At 38.2% G+C, this 21,396-nt stretch overlaps 1 protein-coding gene across 1 annotated transcript in view; it reads right to left on the reverse strand.

The window, feature by feature from the left end:
* Positions 1-584: 584 nt before the first annotated feature.
* TYR (tyrosinase) overlaps positions 585-21,396 on the reverse strand; it is a 90,312-nt gene continuing 69,500 nt past the window's right edge. Inside the window, exons 4-5 of the mRNA XM_058545437.1 lie at positions 9,025-9,206; positions 585-811 (exon numbers count right to left, since the gene is read on the reverse strand). Coding sequence (XP_058401420.1) covers positions 585-811; positions 9,025-9,206 — 409 coding nt within the window. The remainder of the gene's footprint in view (positions 812-9,024; positions 9,207-21,396) is intronic.

Raw genomic sequence — 21,396 nt, forward strand, 5'->3', positions numbered from 1 at the left:
CGGGGCCCTTGTTTTCAGTGACCTTCAAATACACAGTCAGGACTATAGCAGGAAAGAGCTGAAAGCTGTTTTCTATTTGAAGTCCATAACACATTTTGGTGCAGAATGTAGAATATAAAGGAAACATTATGCTTTCTGAGGAAAATAAAAATACATTTCTTAAGCTCAAAGGAGTCAGTGTAAATTTGTCACTATTTTATTAAAATCAAAGAAAGAGGACAATAAAAAAGAAATGTCATTAAAAAGATCAGGAGGAAAAGAATCAAAATGATTCCTACATTTTATAGGAGCACTTTCATTCAGATACAAGTAGCAGTTACTCATTACCAAATGGCATCCTCTCCTTGGAAATACTGTCTTGAGGAAAACCTGTCAAAAAGATGATCAGGAAAACAGCAAAGCAAGGACAGGTGTAATCTACCTGAATTGAAAGAGAGGTACACTTTGTATCAGATTACAATTCTGATAATGGTCTGCACAGACAAATACCAGAGATTTCTGTTGAGCCATCCCCTGGGGACTTGAACATCATGTGAGTTGGAGTGAGGTCAGGATTTTTGGCCCTCCTCTACTGCCTCAGCCTTTTATAAATGGCTCTGATACAACAAGCTGTGGTACTCCTCATTTTCCATGAGGAGCGGCTGCCTTTCTTCAGAGAGCTGCTTTCTCTTGCGACGACATAACAGGCTAGTGAGCCCTCCCAGCACAGCAGTGAGCACAGATCCTACCATAGCTGCCCCGAGGAGCCACGGCCAGATCCGACTTGCTTCCTCTAAGTAGGGCTTAACGTAATCTTGAAAAAAGTCCGAATCTGAAAGAGAAAGATATCCCAATGTTTTTACTATCGTCATCATCATCATCATCATCATCATCATCACCACTATCATCATCATCCTCATCATCATCTTCATCATTATCCTTGCATCATTATCCTGACTTTGGAGTCAGACGCTTGGATTTGAGTGCCAGCTCTGCTCCTTAGTAGCTGAAAGAGCTTGGGAAAGTTACACCTAACACTCCTAATCCTTAGTTTCCACATCAGGAAAATAGGAAAACGATACCACCTTGTTGGGATGTTTTGAAGTTTATAGATATTATCTGATCTGTAAATTATCCAGTGCCTTCGCCCATGTCAGCTACTGTAACTCTTTTAGCTATTTATTCTGGTATTTGCCTCTGTATTTCTAAATAATAAGCAAATATTACTATCTCTTAATCATCAAGTTTATATCTGAAGTTCCTCGTATACAAATAATGATTGTAGCTCTCTTACAACTCCTTTTCTTTCCTTGATCTTTTCAGTATAATAGTATCATGATTTGGGGTCAAATCCATGTCTAGGATTTCATTATTTTTAGTATTTAAATATTATTCACAGTTGAACCAAATATTAGACTATGATTACATTTTCTTTCTTGTTATTTTCCCTTGAAGTTAATAAATTATTGTTTTCTTTTGTTTGATTTTAAAGTACCCATCACTATTTATAGCCATCCCAGGTGGTCTAGTGGTTAAGATTCCATGCTTTCCCCACCTCGGCCGGGTTCATCTCCTGGTCAGGGAACCACGCCACTCATTTATCGGTTGTCACACTGTGGCAGCTGCACGTTGCTGTGATGCTGAAAGCTATGCTACTGGTATTTCAAATACCAGCAGGGTCACCCATGGTGGACAGGTTCAGCAGAGCTTCCAGACTATGATAGACTAGGAAGAAGGACCTGGCCACTCCTGAAAAGATTTGCCATGAAAACCCTATGAGAGCAGAGGAACATTGTCTGATAGAGTGCCAGAAGGTAAGAGGGTGGTGTCAAAAGACTGGGCAGGGTTTTGCTCTGCTGTACACAGGGTCGCTAGGAGTCAGAATCAACTCCACAGTTCTTAACAACAACAAAAACAACAAAAGAGAGTAGAGTAAGTACCTTAGGATATTCTGGACATATAATTGTATGTAAGCTTCATATATAATAAAAATGAGTTCCACAAATCAAGGAGAAAAGGAATATTTAATAAAATATCTTAGAAAGAACATATAGTGACATGAAGTAAAATTTGAGTCTCACTGTTCACCATAAACTCACTAATGTTCAGAGCAACTAAAGAAGGAATGTTCCTTTTTGTTTAATCAGGAGAATTTGCTAAAAACTAATTTATATTAAAGTCCAATATTCATTCAAAGAAGATGAAAGTGGAGTTTCCCTGGCTTAAGTAGGACTATAGGGCTAACAGCCTGTCCATTTCTCCTGTTATCTTTTCTTCTTCTGTCCTTGGCAGCATCTTTCTGCCAGCTGCCACTAGGATACCTAAAGTTCTTAGACCTCATTTAAGCACAATTTGAACGATACTGCAATTTAGCGTTTCTCTTCATCAGGAAAGGGCCATAACTTGCAAAGGATAAACATTATTGTATAAATTATAATTAAAAAGATTTATAACTTTGAATAATATTAATTTAAATCTAAACAATGAAAGCCAACAAAGCTAAAATTAAAAATAAATTTAAAAATATGAAAAGTTATTTCCATTAAACACAGAAGTTACTGTTTTTAATATATTTAAAAACTATTTTGAAAATGGGACTACAAATGCCTAACTTATATTGCTATTAGTCACTCCAATACATAGTACGTTAAAATGTCTAACAAAATGCAGATTACATAGAGGTTACATAATAAATATGATTTCTTTTATTGTTTAAATGCTCAGCTCAAGCTCAAGTCACAGTATTTGTTTTGTTTTTTCCATGGGAAGATTCGCCCTAAGCTAACATCTGTTGCCAATCTTCCTCCTTTTTTTCTTCTTTCCTCCCCCTCAAGGCCCCAGCACATAGTTGTGTATAGTTGTAAGTTCTTCTGGTTCTTCTGTGTGAGCCACCGCCACAGCATGGCTACTGACAGATGAGTGGCGTGGTTCCACGTCTGGGAACCGGACCCAGGCTGCCGAAGTGGAGCGTGCTGAACTTTAACCACTAGCCCATCAGCGCTGGCTCAAGTCACAGTTTTTAAACACTATTTCTGTGTCTGTCCTTCTGCTCTGCAGCTTCTTTTATAGTTTCTCCACTTCAGTTCATTCCAGGTGGTCTCAATTTTTATTGTCACCAATGAGCTGTCTCCTTTGAAACACTCTTTGTATTTCTCGATGGCTTCAAGCTAAATTCAGACTTTCTTTCTCAGCTATCTGCTTTTGTACCCCAACAGTGTCACTTTAAATTATTTCTTCTTCTTTTTTTTTTTTTTTGTGAGGAAGATTAGTCCTGAGCTAACATCCGTAGCCAATCCTCCTGTTTTTGCTGAGGAAGACTGGCCCTGGGCTAACATCTGTGCCCATCTTCCTCTAGTTTATATGGGATGCCGCCACAGCATGGCTTGACAAGTGGTGCGTCTGTCCGTGCCCCAGATCTGAACCTGCGAACCCTGGGCCTCTGAAGCTAACATCTGTGCCCATCTTCCTCTAGTTTATATGGGATGCCGCCACAGCATGGCTTGACAAGTGGTGTGTCTGTCCGTGCCCCGGATCCGAACCTGCGAACCCTGGGCCTCTGAAGCAGAGAGCTCGAACTTAACCGCTACACCACTAGGCCAGCCCCTAAATTATTTCTTAATATGATAATTTTTCTAACATCTTTATCTACTTAAAGTTTCGTTTTTATTGTTACCCATTCTCTTCAGAATAATCGTATAGTCTTTATTTGTTTTATGCTTTATCATTTCCAAATCATATGGAAATGATTTTATTTATTCACACAACAAACACATGAGGTAGTTAGGGACCATTATCCTAATTTCATGAATTAGGAATCTGTAACATACAAAGTTTGCCTGTACTGTTTAAACTGAACCGTGCATGTATAGACTTTGGTACAATGCCTAGCACATAGAAAGTAATTTGTAACTGTTTCGATTCTTGTTATTTCATAATAATTTTATCAACGTTTCAACTGAACCAGCTTCCAAGGAGAGATTTTCTCTCTTAAACGTGCTTTGATTCTGATTCAGTTCAGCTTTATCTTCTGGATTCTCAGACTATTTCTTTCTTTCATCCCCTGTGACACTTGGCACAATTGTCTATGTGTTATAATTATTTATATGTATATCTTACTTTTCAGGCTTGATCACAAACTCTTGAGATCATTATGTCTTATTGTTTTATCTTTCATCCTCTATTCATTCATTAATTCGACAAATGTTCTCTGAGTCACACTACATGCCAGGTGGTGGTCCAGGCACTACAGGTAAAAAGATAAGTCAGCAGAATCCCTGGCCTGAAGGAAGCAATAACTGAAAGAGGAGACTGACAAGTAAACATATTATTTCGAGAGTAATGCTATTCCAGTGAAAGGATGTAAACAGTACAATGAGATCATGGGGAAAAGACCTCCGATATCTCTCTGGGGAGTCAGGGAAGGCATCCCGGAAGACTATCCCACTGAGTAGAAGAATGAGTTAGAACTGGAGAGTGTGATGTTGATGGCAAGCTCTCCCAGGCAAAAGGAACAACATGCACCTGTGTATATATACAGCCAAGCATAGCTATTGAACAAACTATGAATGACAGAAGCCTCATCAAATCCCATCTGCAGAATGAGACACTCCAGTTACCGTGAACATGTCACCCCCTCTCATTTTTAAAATCAAATGTCCAGGTCTTTTGGAATATATGGGATGAAGGAAGCTCTCAACAGAGCAGCACCATGCAGAAAGCAGGATTACGTTTACCAGCAGCATTGAAGACACAACTTTTCATTGCCAAAGCTTTTTGGTCTCACCTTTAATCAGATACGCATGCAGCAAAATCACTTGCTACTCAATTTTAAAAGCATCACTAAATTCGATTATAAGAGAAAATGTTTGACAAATACCAGACATCAGCTGCCTTTTACAGAAAACACTTAAGTAATTATAAACATGAATCCCTGAATGATGAATAAGGCACTGCTTGAACTAAATTATGTCAAGAAATTTTTAAGGATTTTTTAATAAGCTTAAAGTTTAGCAATGAACAGAGAGAAATTTTAAACTCCTTGAAAGTACAACAGAAGCAACAACAGAATAACTCGTAAAATAGAAAATAAGCAATTGTTGTTGCTTATTTTAAAGTCAAACTTCTCTAAAATTAACTACGTAGATTCACAGGTGTATGAAAAGTGCTCCAGATAAAATATTTCAAATAAATTTCATTTTTAAAAATTTAATTAGAAATAAATAATAAATACATTTAAGCCCTTAATGTGACTCTTTGACCCTCCTCTCCCTTCTCTCATCCAATGGTTTTTGTTTCCTTTTCAGTAAAAAGTACCCATTTGGACACTAGGGAAGGAACAATGAGTTGGAACATATGTGTAGAAGACATATAGCAACTAAAGAGACCACTCCCTTCTGTGGAGTAATGGAGAAAGAATTAGTGGGATTAAATATTTGCCACTTACTGGCTTTGTGATTTAGGATTAGTCACTTTTTCTTTCTGATTCTCAATTGACTTACCTATAAAACAGAATAAAAATCACTAACACACAGAGTTGTGAAGTTTAGCAGAGATAATTTATATGCTGACATCTCTCACATTAGTATCTGCAGGCCAGAATAGCTTCTGAGTGTCAAAGCTATCCAACTTCCCCAGAGACGTATTTACCCTAATATCTCACATCACCCCATTTCTCTGTGTAACAAAAACAGCCATGAGAGTCTCCCATGTCTGGCCCTGCTCCTATTGTTACTATCTCAGTGAATTGTACCACCATTCATCATTTTCATAGGCCAGGAAGCTTAAAGGCATCTCTAACATCTCCTTCTTTCTCGCTCAGTATATAAATCACTTTTCAAGTTCTGTAAATTTTGTCTTCAAAATAATATCAAATTCTTTCATGCTTCTGCCTTCCTTCCTACCACCACCACTGCAATCCAAACTATCTTTACCTGTACCGTGGACATTTGTAATAGTGTTTTCACTGGCCTCTCTGAATGCGCTTTGCAACTGCTACAAAACTTTCTACGTGCTGCAGCAACAGTAATCTTCTGAAAACTCAAATATGACCGTGATCTATTTAAAATTCATCAGTGGCTTCCATTATTCCAACAATATGGCCAAAATCCATAATCATGACACCTTATTTAAGGAATTAATTCTTCCTGTCATACTGATGTCTTCTGAAATGTCACTTCATTGACCCCTAGAGATAGGCACGTCTAAATAAATGAGTCATTAGGTCAGTAGTTGTTTAAGGTCTTTCTCTTCCATTAGAATGTAAGCTCTGTGAAGAGAGACTATACTGTTCTCAATGTATTCATAGTCTCTAAGACAACGTCTTGTTCAAGGTAGTTATTAAACATATATATGTAGAGAGAATAAATAAATCAATAAAATCACCTAGAAAATACCTAGTGTGATAGAAGACTTGAAAACATGTTTAAAATACACAACTAAAAGTGACCTGGTTGTTAAAAGGAGTGACATTTTTCTAGTAAGCTTTACTTATATTGGTTAAGAGATACCACTTTTCGTGATAACCATCTCTTGCACTCAAATTGATTCATTGATTTCACTCCATACCAGATAACAGATATTACTGGTACTTAGAATAGAGAAGCTTGCAAGATATCAAGTCTGACTTTAGAGGGCTCACAGCCAAGGTTGAGAGGGGAAAGACTCATACATAGAAAAATTACCATGCAACTCTAAGAAAGGAGTGATTAAACATGACTATGTGTATGTAAAAAATTATGTCATATCTGAGAGCTTGAAAAATGGAAAAATAGAGAAATAAAATCCCAAGTGGTGAATCTTTGAAAAATTGCTGCCAATATGCTCCTTTCTTTATGTACTGTGAGTGTTTATAGAAGAAATGGAAAACCTGTTGAAACTGCCCATCTTTTTCATTCACAGGAAGCCCCTCCCCTTACTACACCTCCACCCTTTGCAAAATCCTCTGCTCTGTGATCTCAAGGTTTTCAAGAACTGACCTCCTCTGCCAGCCACTTTAGTATTCCTTCTATTGGCTATGATCTTCAGATAAAGCAAAACAGGTCAATCAAACCCATATCTGTTCAACTAATGGTTCCCCAAAGGGCAAGAAAAGGGTGATAAAACCAATCCTGTTGGTTCCAAATTGTGGTTCTGCTATGCCACATACTAGCTAGATGGTCTGGGACAAGTTATTTATATTCTTTAAGCCTCTGTTTTCTCCTCTCTGAAAAGGAAAAAGAAATAATAGTCACTACTTCATAGAGTAGTTATGAAGATTAAAGGAAACAACGCATGCAACACACCTAGAAGAGTTCCTGGCAGATAAAAAATACTCAATATGTGTTAGCTGTTATAAAATGACTCAATTTATCTTCTCAGTGTAATTTTTCATTGCTCATACTACTCAAAGAGGAGAATTCAGCATTCCATAAACACAGTGTACACTTTCCACCTCTATTTTTTCTTTGTTTAGCAGATTCCCTGCCTTTTTCTATCTACTACTTGCCTGCTCATCCTTCAAGGCCTTGTCTTGTCTTTCTATTATTCTAATTATTCAGAAGTCATTGCTTTTTCCTCTGTGCTCCTGTAGGATTTTCTTTATGACTCTTTTACTGCACTTAGCACAGCCTGATATTTTATACTTTCTTGCACAATTATCTAACTTCCACACTGAATTTAGACCTCCTTGAGGTCTGGAACTATGTCAGTCATTTATGTGTCATTAAAGTCTAGCACAAGAGGTAGGAAGTTGTTAAATGTCAGTCAATTGTTCATTTTATTTTACTTATCTGTTTATGTTTTCATGAATTATAAGTGAATATAATGAAACATCGATGCTTGTTGAATACCTCTTATCCACAGCCCGTATGTTGTTTTACTGTCTTTAGTTGCTGATCCTCTTGTGTGAGAGTGGAAGCATAGTAGTGAAATGAAAAGAGGACTTCATAGTATTGAAATCTGGCTGCTCCATGTATCGGTGTTTGATATTGGGAAAGTCACTTAAATTCTCTCAGTATCAGTGTCCTCACCTCTTTCCAGGGATAACAATACTTACCTAATATACGGTTGATTAATAACGCATGTACGGAATCTGCGACTAGCAGGCTCTTGGGTAGGAGGAGATCTGTTGCTCATTTATCAAGAAGATACTGACATAGTTCTACTCAGGAAGATTATTTAAAGCCCAGATCTAATTACAATCCTAGAGTTTTATATTACTACCTTAATTATAGTCATAACAATTATAATTATAATAGCTGTTATCATTATTATTATTAATTGGGCTTAAAATCAAAATGTCCACAAATTTTCTTGGTAACCCTAGCAGGAATTTCCCAAAGAGGATTTCAGAACTGCTAGATGTTTATTTCATGCCACACCGCACTAGGCTCTTTAACATATCACATTCATTTAATTAACACAACATCTCTTTGAGGTATTCTGATCCCAATATTTCAGGTTAAGAAACTGAGATTCAGGGGCCAGCCCGGTGGCGCAAGCGGTTAAGTGCGCGCGCTCTGCTGCGGCGGCCCGGGGTTTGCCGGTTTGGATCCTGGGAGCGCACCAACACACTGCTTGGCAAGCGATGCTGTGGCGGCGTCCCATATCAAGTGGAGGAAGATGGGCATGGATGTTAGCCCAGGGCCAATCTTCCTCAGCAAAAAAAAGAGGAGGATTGGCAGATGTTAGCACAGGGCTGATCTCCTCACACACACAAAAAAGAAACTGAGATTCAGGGAATTGAAGTAAAATTTTCCAAGGTCACACAACAGTCAGCTAATAGAGGCATGTCTCAAACCCACTTGTTTTTTCTGACTTTAATTTTGGTGCTCTTCCCATGGTTGCCATGTACAAAATGCCTTATATTAAGCAGAATAGATAAAAATTTAAAGATCCTTGCAACTTGGTTCATGTAATAACAAATTGGTGATAAGTTAAGTATTGTAATGTACTTTCCCAATTTAAAGGGTTTGGGATAACATTGTAAAAACATAAGGTTTTGTACTCGCTCAAAACAAATTGGTCACTCTAGATTCAGCAATTCACATGAAACAAATTGAACTTTACCTGATTCTAGTAGGTAGCTATAGTCATAGCCCAGATCTCTGGATGAAATAAAGAAATCACCATTTCTGTAGAGAGGTATAAAAGGAACCATGTAGGATTCCCGGTTGTGTCCAATGGGTGCATTGGCTTCTGGATAAACTTCTTGAGTAGGATGATACTTTCGGAGCCACTGTTCAAAAATACTGCAGAGGAAAGGATTATTCAGATTCAGAAACATATTGTTTATAAAAGAAATACCTGGAATTCCTAGAGTAAAATAACAGGGCATATCTTAAAATCCCGAGACATGGAAAGATGCCAAATACATTTTTCATGCTTTGAAAATATTTTGTAAAGCACTAGTTCATGCTGTCAGGCCCTGATGAAGCTCATTCATTTGAAAGAAATATTACAGGATAACTTTGAAAAAGGAATTTCTTAGAAGATAAATGAAATTTACATGACACATTTAGACCTTTCAGAATGCTGCAGAGCAAGGGTAATTATTGGTTGAGTGACAAGTGAGTCATAGTTGTAAATTTAGTATGTACCTTGTCTCAAAGAAAGTTAGCCCAAAGAAAGAACACGCACAACTCAATTGGAATCAGTACGGGAACTTGGTCATTTTTTGGTCAAGGTGGGGGAATTTTAATTAGTTCAACCTCCTTGTTATGTGTGGTAAAGTGTATGCTTAATGCCTCTCAGGGGGAGAAAGAGCTCACCTCTCATGATGAAGGCTAAAAATATTTGCACTTGGTTCCCCAACTCTCCCTGAAGCTAGAGTATGACCACATAATCAATGCTCATCCAATCAGATATACCCATCCAAGACTTTGATAAGGAAGATAGTGACACAAAGAAGCTAGGACAATGGAAAAATAAGCAGTCGCAATAACAACATCCAGTTTTTAGGGGCAGCAAGGCCAGAAGCACCATCAAAAGTATCCACAGTCCAGGAAAATCTTGTGTTCTACAACATGATTTTGGCAGAAGACATGACTGCTGCCCTTCTCCCTTGTTCCCACCTGTTTCTGAACCTGCTTCTCTGTTATTTCCTGAGTTATTCATATCCTCTCAGCAAATTATTTTCCTGTTTAAATCAGCCAGAGTTAGCTTCTGTTGTATGCAATTAAAAACTGACTGGAACAAGAGCTAAAAAATCAAGGGATTAAAAAGATACAGTAAAAATGGAGTGGAAACTCAAGCTACTTAAGGATTTATAGTGGGTTGATGAAAGTAGGACAAAGAGAGTGGCTTTATATTATCAGGCCATGTAACATAGAAAGAAGAACACTAGATCTGGAGTCCGAGAAGTCCCCTCGTGGCCTAGCTCAGTGGTTTCATAGCTGTATGACTCTAAGCAAATCACTGAACCTCTTGGAGACTTAGCCTCCTCATCCTTAAAATGAAAATAACAATATCTATTCTATCATTTCCAAAGGGATTATCCAATGTAATAATTTTTATGAAAGTGCTAAATAAATAAGCTCTTGTTAGTTAGCTAGAAAGTTTAAGCTAGGAAATAAAAGGTTAGTGCATGGTGGGGTGGGCAGGTGTCTAAAAAAGAAAGTGATAATGCTTCAAACAAACAGACAAATTTTTTGAAAAACCATTTTGAAGTACAATAAAGAAGAGAACAAGGAAGCCAGATGGCAGCAGTGGTGATCATTTTCTCCGCCATGGAAAACAATTCTATTTGCTTAGAGAATCTGGACTTCAAATACTAGTTGTGGTCAAAGTTGGGGTTTAATTGTGAATTAATTGAGGGATCATCAAACCACTGCTAAACACTGAGAATCTGGCCCATGAATGCCAAATGGTCTCTAAATAGTTCAATTATGAAATAAGTTTACTGAGTACCTACTATACATCAAGTTTTGGAGAAACCTGAACCTATGCAACAATCTGAGTTCTGTGGGTTGTGACCAGGGAAATTTGTAAAATTTCTTAACCTGTTTGATTTTCCTTTCCTTCCTCTGTAAAATGGGGATAACATTTATATCATGAAGATATTGCGAGGATTAATGAAAATAATGTAAGATACATAGCTTAGTGCTGACAAATGGTAAGCAGAAGCTATCATCGTACTCACGGCGTCTCTTTCTCTTCCTCCTCCTCCACATTTTTATTGTTATATTGGAAGAACTTTACAATTGGTGAGAGACATGAGACATGCTATAATAGAAATGCTGAAGCCATGTATATTTGAGCTGGGTCTTGAAGAATGGCTATTATTCTAACGGGCAGAAATAGGAAAGAAGAGTATTCGAGAAGATTGGTTTTTCTTTGTGTACTTCAGTTTCTTCAACTGAAGAAAGTTGGAACTGGCTTAACAAATAAACCCCAAATTCTATTCAAGTTCTATAATCTTATGAATTAATCTTTTTTTTACAGTTTTCTTCTTTTCATAAAAGCGTTACTTGTTCATTATATACAATTCAGAAAATATAAACAAGCAAAAAGGAGAAAAGAAAAAAATTACACATAATTGCTCTCTATTTTTATTACATCTAGTGTTTAAAATATGCATAAATAGCATTACATATATACTTTAACAAAGAAGAGAATGATATTATAGATAATGTTTTATAAGACATTTTATTTGTATTAAACAATGTTTAATGTTTAAACAATATTTAACAGTTTTCAACTGGTAAATCTATTTCTTAATGAGGAGGCTCTCTGTAATTAATCTCTCCCCCATCTCTATTAAACTGAGTAATTTAGAAACAGCCCAAAATACAATGAGCTAATAGATAAGGGCTTGAGGCAAAAATTGTGCCTTTCGTCGATTGAGAAAAATTACTACTATGGTTCAATTTATACATAATCTTATTTCTGACAAGAAATAAAAATTCTTTACCTGTGTGGGACAAGGACATCAATTCTTAGCACCAAAAGATTTAATGGATGAGACCATTAATGTGCTCACCCACCTTATCAACCTTTTAAAATGAAGGTATTAATCTTGATTAAATTCTTCATCAGTGGTTCTCATCTTCAGTTAATTTCATCAAACCACGTCTAGAATGGCTCATCTCGGAATACTAATGTTTAACTTAGATAATCACACTGAAATTTTGGGAACAAAATTATCTTCTTACCAAAGATTTATTTAAATTGTATCTAGATAGTTTTCTGGAAGTCTGTGCAACAGTGACATGCACTATAGAGGAATTAGGAAGAGTAAAGATGATCACAGATGGAAACAAGAAGGGATGTGTTTTATATGCAAAAGTAACATGGGACTTCCGGTTTCAGGTCTGACATGTAAAGAGCCTGGTTAGTCCCATCCTTACAACAAGAAAAAGCTAGAAAAATGGAAAATCAGCAATTTTCTTGGATCTATGAGAGAACTGAGATCACAGGGCAAACTGCCTCCCCCTAAAACTGCAGACATAAGTGCATCCACAGGAACACAGCTGAGATTTGCTTACCAGGAGGAGAGGCAGCTGGATCCATAAACTGGTAGGAATACTTAAACATTTTGATGAATGGCTGGAGGTTGAGTACGGACCACTAGTGATAGTGAGAAACTCCTGGGAGCCACAGTCTTAGGGGAATTCCCACACATTTGGGGGTTTTACCGCCAGGAACTGTACCAGGTTTTCACAATGAGGATCAGAGAAAGATCCTCTCCTGGCTCTGTCAGAGGGAGGGAGAGAATAACCACTGTGAAATATGCTCAGAGCCTTCTCCATAACAAAGCCCTTTAATCCCAGAGAAATGACTACCAGAGAATTATCCCAGTCAGAGGAAGGGCGTTCCTCTCAGTCCAGCCGCTTCTAGCCTTCCTGTCTCACCTGAAGGGAAATAAAACATAGGCCACATGGGTCAGGGCTTCAAGGAAACAGACTGGGAATTCTGCAAACACAAAAGGGAATGGGAGGCAGGGGCAAAAAATAAAAAACTAAAAAGCTATACCAGTGGAGAAACACTTATGAAGGTCACAGCCTCAAGACATTGCAAATTAAAAGAATGAAATTTAATCAGAATATTTTAGAACACCCCCCTCATACTTTACCATGATACCAACAGAGCTCCAGTATAATAACAGTGGATTACAGCTAGAGGAGCTGCAAGACAGAGAGTCTCTGAGGAATGGTATACAGGGAAGCCCTGGAGATAACAACCAAGTAGATACTAGGGAAATTTGAAGCCTCTGGCAGCTATGGCTACAAAAATCATTAAACACAGCCCAGTTCCCTGCCAGGATTAACTTAAATCCTTACATTAGAGGCCTATCTACTTCAGTTCCTATCACTCAGTAAAACATGTCTGACTTTCAATAAAAAATTACAACGTATTCCAAAAGGCAAGAAAAAAACACAGTCTGAAGAGACAAAGCAATCATCAGACTCAACCCAGATATGACATAGATTTTGGAATTATCAAATAGCAAATTTAAATAATAATGAATAATACATTAAGGGCTCTAAAAGAAAAAGTAAACAACATGTAAGAACAGATTGGTACTGTAAAGAGAGAAATGAAAACTCTAAGAAGGAATCAGAGGAAATGTTAGAAATCAAAAACACTATAACAGAGATGAAGAATGGTATTTTATGGGCTTATCAGTAGACTCCACACAGCTGAGGAAAGAATTAGCGAGCTTGAAGATAGAAACTTCCTAAACTGAAATGCAAAGAGGAAACAAAATAAAGAATGGAAAAAAATCAAGATCTCTGGGACAATTCCAAAAGGAGTACATGTTTAGATACATGTAATTAGAATAACAAAGGAGAAGAAAGAGTAAATAGAGCAGAAGAAATATTCTCCAATAAAGGAACCAGAGCTCCTTGGAGAAATGGCTGATTCAAAGGCTGGGGTAGGAAACATGCAGATGAACCGGAGCATCTTGTAGCCTCAAAAAGAAGTGCTCAAGGAATGCAACACCACCACTCCGCAATGGGAGAGGTATATCAAAGGGACAGATGAGCCAACTAAAATAGCTCCCAATGGCCAAAGCCGGAACAATTTGAGCCACAGAATAAATAAAGTAATATTTGATTATAACCCAAAGTATAAATTAAATATAGACGAGTCCATATTTTATAAATAAATAGGAGAAATACATAAATCTATCACGCAGAAAAATTCCAAATAATTATGTAGATACTCTGAGTACATATAGCAGGCGGTATACACCTACACACTCCTGAGGTGTGGGCTGCACAGAGTGGCTTCCTTCTGAAGAGTACGTCACAGAGGGGTGGTGAAATCATTTAACAGTTTGATAAACCTGACAAATACTACCTCTGCCAGCAATCAAGGTTAACATCAACAATGATAAATCATGTTGATAGCCTGTACGCTTGAAATGATGTAAAGAGAATGGTGCTTTATCTCTGTTGTCTTCCTCCCCCAAACACGTAACTCCAGTCTAAACATGAGAAAAACATCAGACAAATCTGTAAATTTGTCTGTAGAGGGGCAGTCTGTAAAACGCCTGAGCAGTACTCCTCAAAACTGTCAAGATCATCAAAAACTAGGAAAGTTTGAAAAACTGCCATAGCTAAGAAGAGCCTCAGGAGACATGATGTGTAAATGTAATGTGGTATCCTGGATGAGATCTTGAAATAGAAAAAGATATTAGGTAACAACAAAGTATCTTAATAAAGTAAAGACTTTGGTTAATAATAATGTATCAATACTGCTTCTTTAATTGAGACAAACATTGTATACTAATGTAGGACGTTAAGAATGGGTGAAACAGGATTTGGGGTATATGGGAACTCTTTTCTGTCTTTACAACGTTCTTGTAAATAGCAAACTATTCTTAAATAAAAGTTTATTAAAAAACGAAAGAACAACTAACAAGGAAGCCTTAACATAGTGGGATATTTGGGATCTGATTTGTTTTAGTAAATCTACCACTACAACAAAAAATGTTGTATGTACAAATACAACAGAACAACTTTTGATTCATTTATTCATCTATTTCATAAAAAAATGAAAATATATATTCTGAGCATCTGTAATAAACTGGTTCTGTGCCAGGTATTGATGAAGTTCCCTGTCCTTGTGGTACTTAGAGTCTAGTGGTGGAGACAGATACTAACCAGTAATTTCAGAAATAAATTTATAATTACAGACTGGCAAACACTATGGAAGAAAGCAACATGGTAGCAAGATTTGATGGGGAGGCCCCATTTAGCCAGCAGCCTCTGGGAAAATCTTTGATAGTGTTGAAGAATGAGTATTTAGAGAAATGGTGGAAGAGTGTTTCTGAGGAATAGAATTTGCAAAGGGCCTTTGATGGAAGTATGGGAGATCAAGATTTGGCCACCCTGAAATATATCTCTTTACCTTGATTGTTTTCTCTGAGGGACATTTGACCTCCCCCACTAACTGCCTAAAGAATTTGACATGGTGGCTCCTTCCTGGAACAGATCTATCATGATGGCTGTAAAGATAATGTAGGATAGAGGTTACAACAGAAAAGTCACCAACAAGCCCATCTTATCGGAAGTTCTGTCTCTCTGGCCACATTCTCTGGATGGCCCTGTGAGGAGTTGCCAGACAATCATTTACTTTTATAAGGGAAATCTCCATTTGTAAAGGTATCTCCCTCTCTGTTTTGGGAAGAGGGGGGGATGGCCTCATTGCTAGAGGCTTATCAATGTGGAAGGTGAGGCCTTAAATCTGCATAATAACCTTACTCTTGTTTACTGTGCTTTAGTGGTAATCTCCTGTAACTGACTCCCCCCACTCCCAACATCCTCCTTTGTCGTTGGCTGAATGAACATGGTATTTAAGACAAGAATTTCTGCTATTGTGTTGAGAAACGCAGCGTCCCTGCTTTCTCCCATGTATACATGTTATTAAACTTGGTATTATTTTCTCCTGCTAACCTGTCTTGCTAATTATTTGGCCAGCCGTAAGAACCTTAAGGAAAAGGGCAGAGGGAGATTCTCCCTCTTCCACCGACAGGAGGCACATAGCAAGTTCAAGGAACTAAAAAATGATCTATATGTCTATAGAGAACAAGGAGAGAATGGTTCAAGATGAGGCTAGACAGATACTTGGGGGCCAAATCATGAAGGGCAGTGGAGGCCATGTGAGAAATATTTGTATTTTTTTCCTAGGAGCAACAGGAAGTTACTGTTTGTACCTGGGATGATGGGTGATAACATGAACAGATTATCATTTTTAAAAGATTACACAGATGGCACTGTGGAGAAAGGACTGAAGGATAGTAAGAGTTGATGTGCAGGGAGCAAGGGATGAAGAAATCAGTGAGAAAACTATGTCCAGGCAACAAGATGAAGTGTGGCCACCCAAGCAGTACAACTAAGTGATGAGGTGTCACAGAAGACTCCCAATTTTCTAGCTTATGCTCCTGGACCAGATATTTTTATTCCCAAAGATGTAGGTCACTGGAGAAGAAGTGTAGCAGGAGGAAAGGATGCTAATATCAAGATTTTTGATGTACTGTGCTTGAAGATGCTTTTGAGACATTCCAATGGGGGTGTCAGGTAGGCAGCTGAATATTTAAGTTTGGAATTACTCTGGAAATATAAATTGAGAAGCCATCAGCCTGTAGATAATAAATGAAGCTATGGAAGTAGTGAGACAATGAAAAGATAAGAGAATATGGAATTATTCTTCTCAGATGTCATCTTTCTGAAAGGCCAGGACAGATGAAGTGATAATCACCCTGTCTTTGAGAAGCACTGCTTGAGATGCCTCCAGAACCAGCCAGTCAAAATTCTAGTCACTCAAAATATATTGAATTGCAGCTATGTAACAGCAAGGTCAGTGGTTTCCTATCTTTTCTACTCTTTTGGAGTATTTGTTTCTTCTATGTAGCCCTAGTTTTGAAATATTTACCTGTTGAGATAAACCTTAATTATTAAATGATAACAAACATCTTCATTTTAACTTAGTGAAATCTCCCTAAGCCTCAGGATACTCATGTATAGAATGTGGATCGTACTATCTACTTTAACATAGTTATGAGAACAATAACGAAGGGAAAGGTTGAAATAATAACACTCAAGGATAAAATGAGACAATACTCATAAAGTGCGTGGCCCAGTGCTTGAAAAGCAATAGTTAGGTTATGTTTTCTTTCCTTCCAAACCCCTCATTTTATAGAGGAAAGAAATTCTAATCCAAACATCAGAGCTAGTTAGCAGCACAACCAGGATTGGAATCCAGTGGTCTAGACTGCTAGTGTGTTGTTAATTATAGTAAATGCCCTTGCCCTATGTGTGCTTACCTAGGAGGATGGGTGTGTTTCTGCAGTTGTGAGAATACAAGTGCTTCTACCAAGGTCTCGTGTGCAGATTGCATGTCTCTAAGGCAGCTTGGAAGGGGCTCTGCTTGACCTTCATCTTGAAATGTGAGCTGTTATTCAATGACACCTGCATTAATTACACAGTAATTACCCTAAGAGTTCCTTTGCTCTAAGGACTCATACAGTTTATAATCAGGGACCAGAAATGAATACAGTACTATCAGAATAGGACAGGATATGCATTGGCACAGCCAATGTAACAAAAGAGACAAAGTGGAATCATAATCAAGAAGGCAGAAAAAGAAGAAATGGTGAACAAGGTTGGTGAGGGGCTGAGTTAAGATGAGAATCCAGTTCTTCCAGCTGGTGTATCTGGACTTCCGCCTCTGACACTCCAGTCATTCCTGCCTTGGTTTCTGCTCTCTCCTTCCTTACTCTGCCCAAGCAGGTCCGGAATGCTCCTGTTAACTCTCTGACTAAGCTTTGCAGCTGGAGGCAGGATTTGTCAACAGGGCTGGAAAGGTACAGAAAACAGATCCTAGAACATCAATTAAACACTTTGCTTACTTCAGAAATTCAGGCTCACAATCACCCTGTTTTCTTTTACTATGCGGGGGAACAAATCCAAACTGAGGCAGAGACATTGTTTTCAGAGCAGGCGTGAGTATACTGGGGATTAGGAACTGCATCTTTTTTTCTTCCTTTCCTCAATATTTACATGATAACCGGTGCTGTTGTCTTGAGTTTATAATCTAAACCAGGGGACTAAATTAACAATAAAATAATTTCTGTAACACAAACTTTTAATATATCTTGATTATTTAAGCCTCAGCAAATCAGGAGGTAAATATTTTATTTATTCCGTCTTACAGAAAAGAAAATTGAGTCAAAGAGTTTAAGATTTGCCAGTAGTCACTCAACTAGAAAGCAGAAGAAAATCTGGGGTTCTATTTCAGATTTCCCTGACATTTACAGCTGTACCCAGCTGGCAGGGCTGGAGCCAGAGCACAGATGTTCTATTCCGTGATAAATGCTTTTCCACCAAAATGCAAGAAATCAGTTAGTAGTTGGGAATTAAAACAGAAAGGTGGACCAAGCTTTAATGCTTTGCTTCAAGTACTAGCAAGACTTTTAGAGCTATACACAGAAGTGGGAACCAGGCATTGTTTGTCATTTTACTTTACCTGAGAAATGGACATTTGATTACAAAATCTCTCAAGTGCAGAGAAGGAATAGATGCACAGTTGTGAAATACTAACATCGATAGTCTAAAGTCATGTGATTTTTCTTTGTGGAGTTGAAACTCTTTTTATTTCCCTCCACAGGCCATGAGGACCCATAGACCAGCACTGGCTTAGTAGGTTACAAGGTGGCAAAGGAGAAGTGACTTGAAGAGAATAGCATTGCACATGGGATTATGGATCCAGGCCTTGACCTACCCATACGACTAGCTTAGAATTTCCTCCTGAGAGAGGCCAGGAGTCCCTGTGAAGTGGCTTTGAAAGCGCTGAGTCTTATCCAGATAGCTCACCTTCCCAGCAGGCAAGCAGGAGAGAGAGGAAATGAGCGAAGAGGTACGGTACATCCTGCTGTGAACACGGGATTGCCCCGCAAGATGAACAGACAAAAGAGCAAAATCCAATTTCAACCTGTTAGAAGCCAAGACTCACACCAGGAGTCCTAATTTTGGCCCTGGGATTTGGGGGCAAGAAAAGAAGGCAGAATGACAAAACCTCTTCTTAAGAAACGTTGTTTCAAGTTCCTGGAATTCATTTTTCAGGGAGTGAGAGGATAATCTCTGTAAGCCCCAGTTTACTTATCTGTAAAATATGGATAATAACAAACTTCAAAGAGCTGTGAGATCTACATGAGATTAGGTGTGCAGTACACCTAGGACAGTGCCAACGCACAGTAAGCACCCAACAGTGGTTCGTTGTTGCTGTTATTCTTGCACACAGCTTAATACGAGGAGACAGTTTTAATTCCCTTAGACCAGAGGATTTCAACTTCTGCTCCTTGGGAATTTTGGTGTACCACAAGCAGGATGGAGGTGTTCTAACAATTAAATATGTCAGTGAATTCTGTTTCTCATTTGTTTAAGAAAATACATGAACAGAGAGGGAACAAATTGTGGAGGTTAGCTTCATAGATTCTGGAGCTAGATGCTTGGATTCAAATTCTGATTGTGATACTTAATAGCTGTGTGAACTTGGGCAAGTTACTTAAGCTCTTCATGCTTCAATTTCCTTATCAATAAAAGGGCAATTATGATATGCTATGGGTTGAATTGTGTCCCCAGAGTATTTATATGTTGAAATCCTCAGAAAGTGACTGTACTTGGAGATACAGTCTTTAAAGAGGTAATCAAATTAAAATGAGATCCTTAGGGTGGGGCCTAATCTAATACGACTAGTGTCCTTGTAAGAAGAAGAAATTTGGACACAGGCAGGTACAGAGGGGAGACCACGTGAAGACACAGGGAGAAATGGAACATGTAGAAGCCAAGGAGAGAGGCCTCAAAAGACACCAACGCTGCCAACACCTTGATCTTGAATTTCTAGCCTCCAGAATTGCAAGAAAATAAATTTCTGTCTTCTATGTGGAGACTTGGCAAGTCCAAAATCTGCAGGGTCAGGCAGGCTGAAGACATAGAGAAGAGTTGCTGTTAAAGTCTGAATACAGTCTGCTGGCAGAACTCCTTCTTGTTTGGGAAGGTCAGTTTCTCCTATTAAGGCCTCATTTAATCCGAATGAGGCCTACCCACATGACGGAGGGTAATTCGCTCTACTCAAAGTCTACTGATTTAAATGTTAATATCATCTAAAAAATATCTTCACAGAAACGTCTAGAATAACATTTGACTAAATGGCTGAGTACCACAGCCTAGCCAAGTTGACACATAATATTAACCATCACAGGTGATGTCAAGTAAGGCACTTCACTTTAGGTGACACTTGAATCTAAGTTTTCAAAAATGAATAGCAGAAATCTGGGCAAAGTAACAGAGGGTAAAGAGCAGTTTAGGAAGAGTAAAGCACAAGCATGAAGAAACAGGTATGCTTTGGGGTCTTGAAAGTAGTTGAGAAAGTCTGGAAGGAAGGATGTATGTGGGTACATGTGGCTAAATCAAGATTACGTAGGGCCTTTCTACCAATTATGAATGGTAAAAAGTCTGAATATTATTCTGACATCTGGGGAGCCATTGGAGGATTTTAAGCAAAGGAATGACATAATCATGTTCATTTAATGCAAAATTAAATGAACCAACAGCTGAATTTGGTGGCCCAAAGGCAATAACTGGGTAATAGATACCCGACCCACTTGTGCTGAGACCACCGGAAACATTTAGGGCCTCCCTCTGGGTTTGAAACAACAGTGTCTCAGTAGCTCCTTTTCTTCATGCTCCTGGCTAACAATAGAACTCATTTAAGGAGTATTTGGAAGTTTGTACTGGAAAAAAAACACTTTTAAAAGAAATGAACCCTTTAAGCACGTGGATTGTCAAGGATGGGTAGCTGCAAATGAAAAGCCTGTTGTATAGTTAAGAAATTCAATTGGGGCCAACCTCAGTTGACTGTAATTTCAAATCTATACTTGACAACTTCTTAGCTTAGTTGGGGAAAGTGCAAACAAGTCCTTGGGGAGTGGATAAGGCAGTGAAAACCAGATTAAATTCACTTAAGCTAATGATGAAACTGGAGGGAACTTAGTGTCAGAACCAAAATATCAGTGATAATGAACCAAAAAGAACCAAAGAACTAGAAGTCTAACAAAGAAAGGCAGTTTCAGAGTCTTTCTTTTTCTTTTCCCATAAACACTTATGGGTATCATTCAGTGGCAAGGCACCCTGCTATGAATTGTTTTGAGAGGGGATTAAAAGCAAGCCATAGTGCTCCCCATGTGATTGTAATGTGCACCCAGATGAGAACCACTGCGTTAGGCAGAAATTGCACTCAAATCAAATGAGCCAGGCTGCACTCACAGGCCATAGCTCCTCAGAGTGAATCTGGGAAAAGGAGTCCTAAAGGGCCCGCCCCCCAGACAAAGTTGGGCGTCAAGTGGGGGGCAGACTGTTCATTTGGCTCTCAATAGATATTACTGATTGATTTTCAAATCTCAGTGCTCTTATGAGCTCTTTGCGAAGTGGTGAT

The sequence above is a fragment of the Diceros bicornis genome, chromosome 7 (genome assembly GCF_020826845.1).
Source record: "Diceros bicornis minor isolate mBicDic1 chromosome 7, mDicBic1.mat.cur, whole genome shotgun sequence".
NCBI lineage: Eukaryota > Metazoa > Chordata > Mammalia > Perissodactyla > Rhinocerotidae > Diceros > Diceros bicornis.